This window comes from Ascidiella aspersa, chromosome 9 (genome assembly GCF_963924565.1).
Source record: "Ascidiella aspersa chromosome 9, kaAscAspe10.2, whole genome shotgun sequence".
Taxonomy (NCBI): Eukaryota; Metazoa; Chordata; class Ascidiacea; order Phlebobranchia; family Ascidiidae; genus Ascidiella; species Ascidiella aspersa.
The window spans coordinates 3595003-3608087 of record NC_139455.1 but is presented as its reverse complement, the minus strand read 5'-3'; the positions used below and the strand labels follow the sequence as shown (position 1 = coordinate 3608087).

Sequence of the window (13085 nt, the reverse complement as noted above, 5' to 3'; positions counted from 1 at the left end):
AATCTGTTTCACAAATTGTAATAAGCGCTTCAACAAACTACAATCACTATTTTTGTTCCACTTTTTATTCTACAAAAACAGCCTACCGAAACCGCGATAACGTTCCAAAACCTCCAGAACGTCTTAATAAAAAAGAATTGGATGCAAATCACCTTGACAAACTACATGCAAATCAAGAAATTTTCAACCAGCTCGTTTGCGTGTGATTAGCGATCGAGTAATTGTCGAAAAATTCCGCGACGCTTTTGTAGCTCCGGGGAAAGTTACATTTCAAGTACAGAGAATTTCTTTCAAATTTGCCGCCGCCGTGGATAGGGCTTTAATAGCACGTGCATAGCATTCATACGCACTTCTCCTTACCTTTTTCGAGTTTTTTTTGTGGTCACTTGCAAAGGCTTGGTGTATATAAACTGGCGCGTTTTGAACGATAGTCGGTAGTCTATGGTTTTACCTCTAGTGTCGACCAATTTGTCAAGCAGTTAATGTCTACAGAGGATATGCGTCACATGTTTTATTGCGCCACTCAGTTTTGCCTGCCGCCGTTCTATCAATTTCGTTGGATTTTTGAACGGTAAAAAAATGAATTAAGGCGAAAGTTAAAACTATAAACCCCTGTATTTTGCCTTTTATCGCTAGTCAAATAAATGAGTTATATGGATTTCCCAATTTGAACATTGAACAAGCTTTGATTTGGTTGGATTCCGAACAGCTTGTCTAAGTGCAACGGTTTACTAAAGCTTAGTTTTCATTCAGTAACAAATCGAGAACGTTTTGACGTTTGTCGGCAGTTTACTAACGGTTTTGGAGTTTTACAAGTTGCTTTATTTTTCAGATATTAAAGTTTGCAAATTAACAAACTAAAAACGACGCAATGAAATATTTTTTGATCGGTGTTATCCTGGGCGTTTTGGCCTCCTTCATCCAACTGGGATCCACTTCGTTGTTATGTAGCAACACCAATCCTTGCAGCAATTTCTTTCAAGGTATGTACAACTCTTGCTAATAGAGGCTTAAAGTTAGGTACACTATGAATCGATCTATAATGTAGCTTAATATTAAATTTCAAATAATAAACGGAAAAGAAGCGTTTAGATGCGAACTTGTATCATCGTCAGTGAATGGTTTGAAGTTGTTCATTAGGAACTAGTTTTTCAAACGTCAATCTATAGTCAAAAAAGGAAGCGCATATTGTACGTTTATGGCTTACCTAAGTTTTAAGTACGGAAACCTACTTCAAAGTTTCAAAGTTGTGGTAGGTTTCAGCGTTCCGAAAAAAGATTAGGATTTATACACTTTGAACAGAATAGTAAAAATATGTTTTTATAATGTGGTCGACTGAATAATGTTATTGCGTAGCGTAGAAGGGTTTTAGTTTTCTACCTGTAGGTTAATATTCTATGAGGGTTGAATAAAACTAAAACTGTTGTCAGAATTTTAAGGTACAAAATAAGGGATTAGTAACAAGATCTTTAAATGTTTCAGTTTTAAGCGATTTGTTATTTGACCATAGTTATGACGTCATCGGTATCGTATCGGACGGTTTACTTTTACCCAAATTATCGTGTATCGGTATCACAGTAAAATACAAATATCGGACGATAAATTCTATTGAAATCTATCTTTTTAAATGGCCGTATTTGTCTAATTCTAAATACGACGATCAGATAGCAATATACAACGACAAATTGCATTAAAATCTTGAAAAGGTAGAAGTAGAAACCTACTTGTTTCACGCAAAGTAAATCTAAGCTTAAATAAAATGTATCTTAACATTCAGGCTACTACTCGATCAACAGAAAACTCCGATCGATAAAATATATCCTGTCAATTGACTTACGAACGATTTTTCGTTTTTCAGATGATGCCCATCGTCCGTTTAAGGAACCAGTGGCTCTCAATTCATGGAACGGAGAGCTGGATGTCAACTTGAGAGCAGAGATGTCTGACGTCTGGATCCAGTGGCTCAAGTTGAGGAGGAGGACCTTCAATGGACACCTAGAGGCCCCCACGTGGAGGGTATTCCCCGGGGACATCGTTCGAGTTCGCGTGGTCAGTTAGAATTAAAATAGGGTTTTAGTCTTTATAGGAGATTTAAAATTATAGTTTACTGATGGTAAAATGTTAAAGCAAAATCTTGAAACTTCCCTTGGCCTATTAACAACTGAAGAGTGCTGATTTCACACCATTGAGCATTGCATTTAAGTTGAAATGGAAAATATTTGTTGAACATTTTGTTTTATAATTGAATCAATGCCTGGCCGGAACAGTATATTTAATTATGAAAAGGTTTTTAAACTGCCTCTTTTTAACCAAACGCTTCGATACGAACTTGTGTCAACATCAGTTAAATGGTTTGAAGTTGTTCATTAAGAACTAGTTTATTAAACCTTAAACAAATTAAAATAAGAAGCACACATTGCCCATACATGATTTAAATATTTGTCGAAAGACCAATTTTACCATTGATAGAATGCTTAGTAGCAACAGTATATTTAATTATTAGTGTCTTTAAAGCAACGTGGTTTTAAAATTTGCCTTGGCCTATAAATAATAATAAAAGAATGCTAAATTAATACACCAAACAGCATTGTCTGTATTTCAAAAAATCTCGTCGTGATAAGTTTGAAACAGACGCCATCTTTTAAGTTAACAACTTGTTTTTGCAGAGCTTGTTTTTGATTCACTTTTAGTTTGAAAATAACAACTTGTTTTTGCAGAGCTTGTTTTAGATTCACTTTTAGTTTGAAAAAAACAACTTGTTTTTGCATAGCTTTTTTCATTCACTTTAAGCTTAATGAAGTTCAGTAAAGATAATTGCTTCGTCAAAGTTTTGATGTTAAACTCACGCTTAGTATTAGGGTCGTCGCTTAAAAAGGTTTAGAAACACTTCGTAAAACTTTTAGAGTGGCTAAGTTGTCGTGTTTTGCAGGAAAACCTCTTGGGACCGAACCCTGTGAACCAGACTGGTCACAACACCCTCCACAATCCAAACACCACCAACATTCACACTCACGGACTCCACATCTCCCCAGAGGTGAGATAATATTTTCTTGATTTCCGCGCGTTGACGCTGTTGAACGCCTTACATCTTTAGTACTGTCTCGGGTTTAAAATTCTATAAACATTGCCAAAAGATCAAGTAATGTACGTAATTTATATTTGTATTAAGGAATTTATTGTCAGTTTGCTAAGGTTGCTACCAGCCTTGCTATGATATTTCTTTACCAAGAAGTTCTAAGTTACGACTTACAATATTAAGTTTTCTTTTTTATTACTTTATTTTACTTAACGATTTTGTAATAGTGGCTAAAGTTAATTAGGTTTAAAATATAAAAATGCTGAACACTTTTGTATGAGCTTTAATACTCTTATCACGTCCTTCTATAACCTTCAGCCATTATGCGCCAAAGTTAACTATAGGTTTTATTACAAGAAAAACGTAATAGGTGAAAACAGTACATCGGGAGCTTTCATAGGGGCCAACTGAAACAGTTAAAAAGTAAAACCGCCCAGGAATATTTTTTGTTGGTGTTAATATGACTGTTTTAACTGGCTATGGTTACAGGTTACGCTTTATCTGGCAAGAACATCATGCAATTTATTTTATTTTTTTCAGAGCAACGCGGACAACGTGTTTATTGAGATCCATCCTGGTCAGACGTTCCAGTATGTGTACGACATTCCGGGGAACCACCCGGCCGGAACCTACTGGTACCACCCTCATTATCACGGATCCGGCTATTTTCAGGTATACAACTAAGATAATTGACAAATCATATTTAAATGAAATGTGTTAAAAACGATGTGTTTTTTTTGCTTTATAAAGTTAAATACACACTGATTTAGGCCGAAGCGCAAACCGAATGGTTGTTTTTGTAGGTTGTCATATTTTGTTTGTTTCTTTAGTATACTAAAACTTCGCCGAGTTACGAAAAAGCAAGTAACAGCAGTTACCTACTAAGGAATTGGTTAGACTACTATGAATCTCTTTTTAAGCTGAATAGAAAATCTGAAATTTTGCGTTCAGCTGTGGTCTGTATAGCACAAGCACCTGTTGTCTTAAAATGATACCACTACAATTGTACTTAGAAGCGAGAACATGTCAAAAAATCAATAGCACACACAACAAAATAAATAAAATGATCATACTAAAGAATTCAAGTACAGTAAAGTGTTTATACTAAAAAGTGCAAATATAATTAGAAGCGGTAACCCCTTTTTACCATGGCCTGCCGATTGGAAGATCTTTATTTAGATTCTAGAATATCTGATCTTCTAGTGTTTGTGGTTCACGAGTTGTCTGATTATAGCCATGGTTGGGTCAAAATAAGTGAGAAGCCTGACCTAAATTTATAAAGCATTAAATCTTCAAACCCTTTTCAATTATTTTTTCCTTGCAGACCATGAGTGGCATGTCCGGTCTGATTATAGTCCAGGACCAACCGGACGACTGGCAAGTCCCTTGGCAACTCCATGAAGTGTCGTGTCCGGACTTTTGCGAGCACGACATCGAGATGTTGATGCAGCCTTCTCTTCAATACAGCGCCGACGCCGTGCCAGTTGTGTTCGGACAAATACAGCAGGGGATACAGGACGACCCGTTGTTCAGGTTCGTTTCCGTTAAGCTAAACGACTTTTTGTTGCAAATTTTTCTCCAGCGCGTAACTGAAAGACAATAGACATAAACTTGTAGTTTTAGCAAGGGCTGTGAACTTGTCGAAAAATGTTCGAAACCAATAAGATCGCACAGCAATTTGTAGAAACTAGCGCAAAACAAACCCTAAATCACACATTAGTTGAACGCGTCGGGCAACCAACAAGAAATGAAAAAAAACGTAATAAGGGGTCTCTCACTGAAAAGTTTTAAAGCCTTATTCGGGATCTGTCTTAAAAAAATAAAACACACCAATAAAACACGATAAAAGTAGTCGTGGCTAGTGTTTTTTTTTACCCCTGGAGCTCGATAAGATTTTAATTACCCCCACTTTAACAACAAGTTGGAAATTATAACCGGTCATCGATTATAATGGCGTAATTGTATTTGAACGTATCACTGGATTTGATAAATTAGTCTGATGCAACTTTTTACCCACACTGGAATAACCACCAGTAATCGGTATGTATGATTGGTTACGTCATGTAGGTGGAAGGTGGGTTTCTGCACGAATTAAAATTTCGAAAAAAAAGTTTTGTGACAAGGAAATGGAGTGTTACTCTTTTTTAAAAACAATTCCCCAAAAAACAATAAACAAGGCCTGAAATCAAGTGGACGTTTTTTGCTTTAAAAAGAACAAATAGTTTAAAAGCACGACATTTTTCTTGTTTCGTAATATAGGGTTTTGTTTTGTGTTGCACAACTTATTAAAATATATCACCGAAACTATTAAAAAATGGTTTTCTGCGTCATCTGCCAACCATCTGGTTATAGTTAAAAAAGTTTAGAAACGCTAATTGGCGTAAATTTTACCAAGCAGTTTCCGTTTCCGCTGTGAAAACCCCGTCTCTGCAATAATCGCCTTAGACGACGTCTACGGTTTCCTGCGCAATTAAAAATGACTGATAAATGTCACGTAGCTAAAAAAAAACCTTTAAACCGCTTACCTAACCCTGAGATAAAACTATATGCAAAAGCGCCGAGCATTTAATTAGGTTGTAATTCGTGTTATGTTGCCGGCTGATGATACAATAGCGATCTAATTATTCATGGCACGATTAAAAACCTCCGGGAATTTTTTATGCTAACTAGAGGATTATCTCGTATGCTGGTTTCACTTATATTATTAACCAGCTAAAAATAGACTTTCGCGTTTTCGAGAGAAGACGTTACTGGGATTTTGGAACACGTGACGTCACAATTTATGTGCTAATTCTCGGTAATCCGATTTGTTCGGTTAAGCCTTGCCGTAGGCACTCCATGTACTATTAATACGCGTGTCAATATAGTTGGTTAACATTATTTAATAGGGCATATAATAGTTGAACACAACTGGTAAACATGCTTTAGTTTCGAACTGTTAGCTACTCAATACAGCTTTTAAACATACTGTATTTCCTTTAAAACAAAGTTAAAGTGTGTGAAATGACAGCACGTTACACATATTTCGGATACATTTCGGATACTATAATTGTGGTGATATATAGTTAATTTTTTATTGAGAAAAAAAACAACAAAAAATAAATGAATTCGGGAAGATCGTTATTTTACACTGGGTTTTCTAACTATCTTGGGTATTGTGTTACATTTGATGACAAAGAAACATCTAAAAATGTGATCCAGACTTCAATTTGCTATATATTAAATACACAGTCTTCTTTAGATAGGCTAACTTACTGGGTCATGGTTGCTTAAAATATATGTAGAAAATGCACTAACCAGTGGATTGTCATCGCCTGTTAAAGAAAAATGTTAACTATCATGCAATGGTAGCTTTTATCCAGGTTCAATGTTTTTCGTGTTACAGAAACCTGGAGAACATAACATCAGGTGGTACCCTGGCCGACTGGTTGGCCAACACAACCAACAGAGTGAACTACTTTACTGTGAATGGAGACCTTCAACCTAACATGTACTTCAGGGCTGGACAAATGAAACGCATGAGGTGATCACTAAAGAACAACAACGTTTAATTATTACCGGCATAAAATTTAAGCGAGTTGGATAGAAACTTTAGTTGCCAGTCCAAAACGCTCAAAACCTGTCTCCTGTGAGTGTGCATATTAAGGTACTGAATCACAAATGAACTTTTTGCAGATTTCGCAATGCTTTGTTATACGAAATCCCGTATACGTTTAGTGTATGTTTTGCTGTATTTCAGCTGTATTGAAACCACATTTAAGCATAATCAGCAGATAAAATTGACAACTAAAAAACATGTTTAAGATAGAATACTTATGTCCATATAAATGTTTATACAATTTTACATTTTAAATAAAACTTACTTCTTTAAAAAAAACTTTTAAGCGTTATAACTAGTATTTATGAGCAATGTACAAAAAGACAAACAAGCACAAATATTATTTAAGTATTCTATGGTAGAAGCTTTACTTGGTCACAGTGCGCTCCGTGTTTTGACAGCTTAACCAAGCGAGAATGTGTTTGTCATATCATAGGTTGTTTAAAAGACAAAAACGATTACCATTCTTACAACCTCAAAAACGTTTATATCCTGTAACAATTTAACTTCAACCTTTCAACATAACTTTCAGATTAGCGAACGCTGGAGGCGCCCACGCTCTCGAAATCGAAGTGAGGGGAGTGGGTCACAACAACAATTGCACCCTGAGGGAGATAGCCTTCGACGGGGTATACCTGGACGCGCCCAGGGTGCCCCGGACCGGTCAGACCCTGGTGGTACCGGGCGGGCGGGCCGACTGGATGATTAGATGCGACCGGCCTGGGAAATATGAGGTAAAATGAGAGATTTCGTTGAACAGGGTTTAACCAACATTGGGTATTGGTGTGGCAATGCTATTTAAGGCTAGCTTAAAAATTGATTTTGCTATATAAACTTGTTTTTTAGTTAGTTAGTCTTAGAGGAAAATTTCCTTCATCCAAATTGCTAAAGTTTTTATCGCAACTATACTACATATGGAGCGTGCAGTTAACTTACCAAAGCTTATTCTTTCAACTGTTTATCAACGGATATTTATTAGTTTCAGATATTTGACACTTTTCAATATTGTTTAATTTTGAATCCGACTTTACAACAAACTGTTTGTAAATCTTCCGTGTTAGTTGGCCCGTTATATTAAGATGTGGAGTTTAAATCTCAAGGCAGCTAATAGGGTATTTTACCTGAAGTATTTCATTTAAGTTAAAATAAACGTTAAGTTCGGCTGGGTAATATGAAAATAACTATAATTCAGAAAAGAAAACTCCAATAGTTATCTGGCTGTAGACTATATGCTATGTTTGCTTGTCTACGAAATATTTGTTATTACTTTTTGTGTTCACTGTAAAGCAAGTTAACGATAGTTCGGTTCATATAAAAAAAAAACAATATAGGTCGATTATAGGCTGAGTTGTTTTTTTAAATAACAAATCAAAAACAGAAATACAAGGTGCATTATGAAATCTCTCTATTCCAAAAAAAAAAAAAAAAATCCAAGGGTGCCTGCTTTTATTCTGTTAGAGTATTTTTCATATACGTCAACTCTAAAACTGCAAACTTCTCAAATGAAAAAGGGATTTAAAATTGATATCAATTAAAAAAAAACATTTGATCTACTTTAGATCGTGTCAAACGTTAAAGAGGAAAACAACCCCTCGATGGGAACTTTTGACCGTTTTAATGGAACCTTGGCCACCATCACGGTCTGGGGGCCGAGGGTCTACCGGCCCATCGACTTCCCGGCGACCCTGCCCCCCAAACCGGGCATTCTGGCCGACCTGCGGAACCTGGCGCCGGGCCAACCCGTCGACAAGTTTGTGATCGAGATGGGCCCGGGAAATACCCTGAATCGAGAGTTTCTGCCCGAAAATCGAACTCTTCAAAACAGGTTTTTATGCTTTTTTTAATTTTTTAAGTGTTATGGCGTCCCCATAAGAAAAAAGTAATTTCAGTAGAAATTATTTTGTTGGTTAAAAATTTTATTTTTTTAAATATATATCCTTTTTAATTTAACTTTTTAATGTTGCAAAATTGTAACTTATTGATTTCAACCCCCTAATGTTTCTAAAGTTTTTGTCCACATTCAAACAAATGTAAAAAAAGTGTTTTACATTTCTCCACCTAATTTTTTTAACACCGTTAAGCTTCAAACCAGATTTACGCATTTTTTTCTTTGTTTTCTATTCAAAGCTATTTTCCCGATTAAATTTAATTAAAAACTTTGTACCAGATTTTATCTTTTAGAGTTTTCTGAAAAAAAAAATTCATAAAAAAAAGCATAAAATCATTCTAAAATCGACTCGAATAATAAGTTTAAAATCAACTCTAAATTAGCATATATTAAAAACATTGTCCACACAGGCGCAGAACAGTTTAGTTCCGACAAAAGCAACTAGGGTATTGCTACTAAGCGTTCCCTAGTTTTACTCGAAGGAAAAAAAATAATAGTAACCTACAGTCTAATTAAAATAAAAAAAAATTAAAAAAATATTTTTACACAGAAATAAATTCGACTAAAAGTAAAGTTTGAGTTGGCCTGAAACAAGAATCGTAACCCTACCGCCAATGCCAATCAGAAAAAATATCCCCCGGGTTGCTCAACAGTAATGGACAAAATGAGATTTGCGGAATCGATGCTAATCCACTGTTTTTTCACGAAGGTACTCGATGCGGCTGAACAGAATACAGGAATGGACGTTGATCAACGCTAACCCGGTTCTGTTGCATCCTATGCACATCCACATCAACCATTTCCAGGTAACCACGAAGTAGGTTTACACACAGCAGTACTTTTTGGGAATATAGAGAATGTCCGAGTTGGTCGTTCTGGTTGATGTGGTTCGCCTGTTGATAGTTCATTTTTGAGAACGTTGTTTCATTTTTTTGAAAACGTTTTTTTATTATGTTTGTTTTTTGTATTATTTATAGAAGACAATCACTATTTGTGGAACACTTTCACCTGGCGGGCCAAATTTGCTTTCTTTTAAATACGGCGAAGCAAATTAAAAGTAAAATAAAAAAATCATTGTACAACAAGTACTTTAACATTAGAGTCCATATAAACTATTTACTATACGAACTCTGTCAAGTAATAAATACGCCCAGTTTGAAAGATACTAGTTACCCAATCAGATTTATTGTTGCTGTTAGGTAAAATAATGAGCGTTATGACGGTATGCACTGCAGAAAAAACCTTTTTAATGTGAATAGGATCACGTGGAAATTTGTTTAAAAATTCCCCCCTGTTCAAATTATTAATAAGCACGTTTTAGCCAGGGCCAGAAAACAAGTGATTATCGTCTGTTCAACAAATTATGCTAAGCACATCAGCATAAATCAAAAATTGAAAAATCAACCGAAATGGTGCAATCTTTAAAGTAAAATCGCTAAAGCAGTGTTTCTTAATCAGGTGAATGGTTCACCCCAGGGTGAACAAATTTTTTTGCAGGGGTGAACCAGCCAAAAGGGGTGAATAAGGGTGAACCGTCAGAAAGGGATGATAGCTTGCTTTTTTGTTTTATGCTTTTGATAGCATTATATCTCTGGACTCCAGAAATTGTAGATTTTCAATGGTAAAACTTACTGCGAGTTGATCTTAGCAAAAAGTCATAAAACTAAAAAAGTTTAAGAAGCTCTGCTTTAAAGTAAAGCATAGGATTATATGGAGCTCAACCTACATCCGGCGAGTAAACGAATTTTCTTTTTCCAACTAAAAATCTTTAACGCGACCTTAAATATTAGGTGATCAGCTACAACCAGTATAGAGGCCCGATCTCAATAAGTCAAGAGGTGGAACAAGATGATGATTATATCACGAGAGAGCTTCTTGTAGACCAGACGGGACAACAGTGTCAATTCCAGTGGTCCGGATTCCAAGAAGGCAAGTAAAGTCAGTTTATTTAAAGTATTAAACTTCAATGTTGTTCCGACTGTTAAGGATACGCCCAGACACAACAACTGTGAACTAGCCCTTCTGAAGTAGCTTTTTGACCAAAGATAACGCCATACGTTTTATAGTACACCCGGAAGCCTTCAACTACTAATTATATTAGTCGATGAATGATACAAGCAAGTATGCTACAAAAACAACTAGCCTGCACTGAGGTTCGAACTCACGACCTCTAGTCATACAGGGATCGTATTCTATGAATTGAGTTGCAAACGCTCAGGGGGGAGCAAGTAGAGAAACAAACGCACCATTGCCTGGGCATGCTGTTTACTAGGGCTGCGGATATCACCATAATATCAGACGGGCACCAACTTGGCGTCGAGTATCTACTTCCATGCGATATTATCTGACATCCCTTCCTTAAATAACGTGTGTGTAAGATCACATTTTTAACCTGGCCGCCAAAGGCAATTTTTCATGCTCCCCTATGGCAGATTTTATCCAACATGGCGATTACAAAATACTAGACAAAGCCAGAAATGCAATCCTAATGAAAGCTTTCTTCTCTATTCAGACTTTCCTGTTCCTTACAACGGTTCAAACGGTCTTAATCCGGAGCAGTTGCAGTACATTGGTCACGAGGCCCGTTACGCAAGCGGGGAGGGGGCCCTCGCATACGCCCCTGTTGGTGATTGGAGGGAGACCATATCTGTTCCAGCCCTCGCCAACATTACCGTAAGTTGAACCATTTACACCAGATATTTTTTTGTAAACATTAGTAGGAGCACAAATTGATAAGTGTCTAAAGATGGAAAGGGGAAAACAACTCACAAAGAGTTAAGAACGCCCAGTGTTGTAAACAAGTCATTTCAAAATGACTAAAAAAGGTCCCAGTGAAAATTGTGAAATAACTTATGCCCAAGTCAAGTCATTTGCGAAATAGGTATGTCCAAGTCAAGTCATTTTAAAATTACTTAAGTCCCAGTCAAGTCATTTAAAAAATAGCTTAGGTCCAAGTCAAGTCTTTTGCAAACGATAACAAGTCTAGCCAAATTTCAAGTTATCAATATCAAGTCGCAGTCAAGCCATTCCCATCAAAGTCGATGTTTAACTTGTGGCACTTTGGCTCTCTTAACTTTCAGACCAAATAGGGCAACCGTTTAATAAAACAAACCTAATTTGAATAATATTTGCTCTATAGCTATTTCAGTTTTGCAGATCGAGTTTATTTTTTGTCCATAGATTCGCTTCGTGCCTCGCGATTTCGCTGGAAACAAGGTGATCCACTGTCATAACAGCGCACATGGAGACAGCGGCATGTTCATGGTGGCCATGGTTGTTAATGAGGGTAAGTTGAAATGTACTAAACGACTTTAGGTCCCAGTCAATTCATTTGAAAAATAACTAAAGTCTAAAATAACAAGTCAAGCCCAAGTCAAAACACCTCCTCCGTTTTAGTTATCATCACGCATTGTATTTCATAGCTATATACAAACTGCTATGACTGTGTCATTATAGCGTCTATAGTTAATAGGGCGCCGGTTTGCTTTGCAAAGAATAACCTATTGTTTTATATTCTAGTTAGGAAAGCAATCTGCGAATAAACTATTGTTTTGGATTCTAAGTCTTCTCGGAAAATTCCTATGTTGTCTACGGTTTTAATCAAGTTCTCATTGAATGCAAATTTGCACAAAAACTTATAGATAACTTAAATTGTTCTATTATGAATAAACGAAGCACTTTAAATTGACAAATGCATTTTTACAGGCACTATAATCAAAATTTTATATAAGAATTTAAAGCGGCAAGGTTAACAACAAGAATAATTGTTTGTTACTTTTAGGGGCCCAAACGGCTTTTAAAATTTAGCCTATGCTTCCGTAATATAGTAATAGGTTCAGTTACTAAAGTTATTTTTACTTATACTTCTGTGAAATATTTGCAATCTTTTTTTTAATTGATTAACGATCATCAAAGTTAAGCCTTAAAAACAACCTGATTACAGGTCAATCAACGTCAGGTGCCAGGATTGCCAGCGACGGTAACCTAGCTGGGACTTGTCACCCAGGCGATTTTTACCCCGGGATAAACACCCTTCCGACTACGACCCCACCCCCAACAACGACAACAACAACAACCACAGCCCCAGTCCGTACCACAATGCCCATGATGGGCAGGATTCCGACGTTCTATGAATGGATAGATCGATTCCGCCCCCCTTCTTGGTTGTACAATCGCAAGCGGCCGAATTATCTTTTTACTATTTACCTCGACTGGATTTCAAAGCAAGGGAAAGACTGAACAGCTGGAATTGAGCATTGCTGCTGGGATTTTTACTTTTTTTAAAGATTTTTGTTTGTGTTGTGTCTAATTATCTTGCCCTTTACTTTCAATCCTATATCGATTTGCGCTTGCTGAAGTTTTTAGTTTCACCGAGAGATTTCGATTGCGGCTTTTCGTACTTTTTTATATTTTGTTTTCGCGTTTCACGTAAGCAAATACAAACCCGGATTCCGACTCTTGGAGCAAAATGACTGTGGTTTAAAGTTAAATCGGATGCATGTAGTGAGTGTTTCGAATAATTC

The 13085-nt window shown here is 36.4% G+C and overlaps 1 protein-coding gene across 1 annotated transcript; it reads left to right on the top strand.

The window, feature by feature from the left end:
* The first annotated feature begins 871 nt into the window (after positions 1–871).
* LOC146131935 (uncharacterized) lies at positions 872–12801 on the top strand. Its single transcript, XM_083397146.1, has 13 exons — positions 872–983; positions 1859–2049; positions 2930–3034; positions 3617–3748; positions 4401–4609; positions 6462–6599; positions 7207–7408; positions 8234–8499; positions 9272–9368; positions 10353–10491; positions 11075–11235; positions 11743–11848; positions 12506–12801. Exons 1-13 carry the CDS (start codon positions 872–874, stop codon positions 12799–12801), a joined length of 2154 nt encoding a protein of 717 aa, XP_083253272.1.
* The last annotated feature ends 284 nt before the right edge of the window (positions 12802–13085 follow it).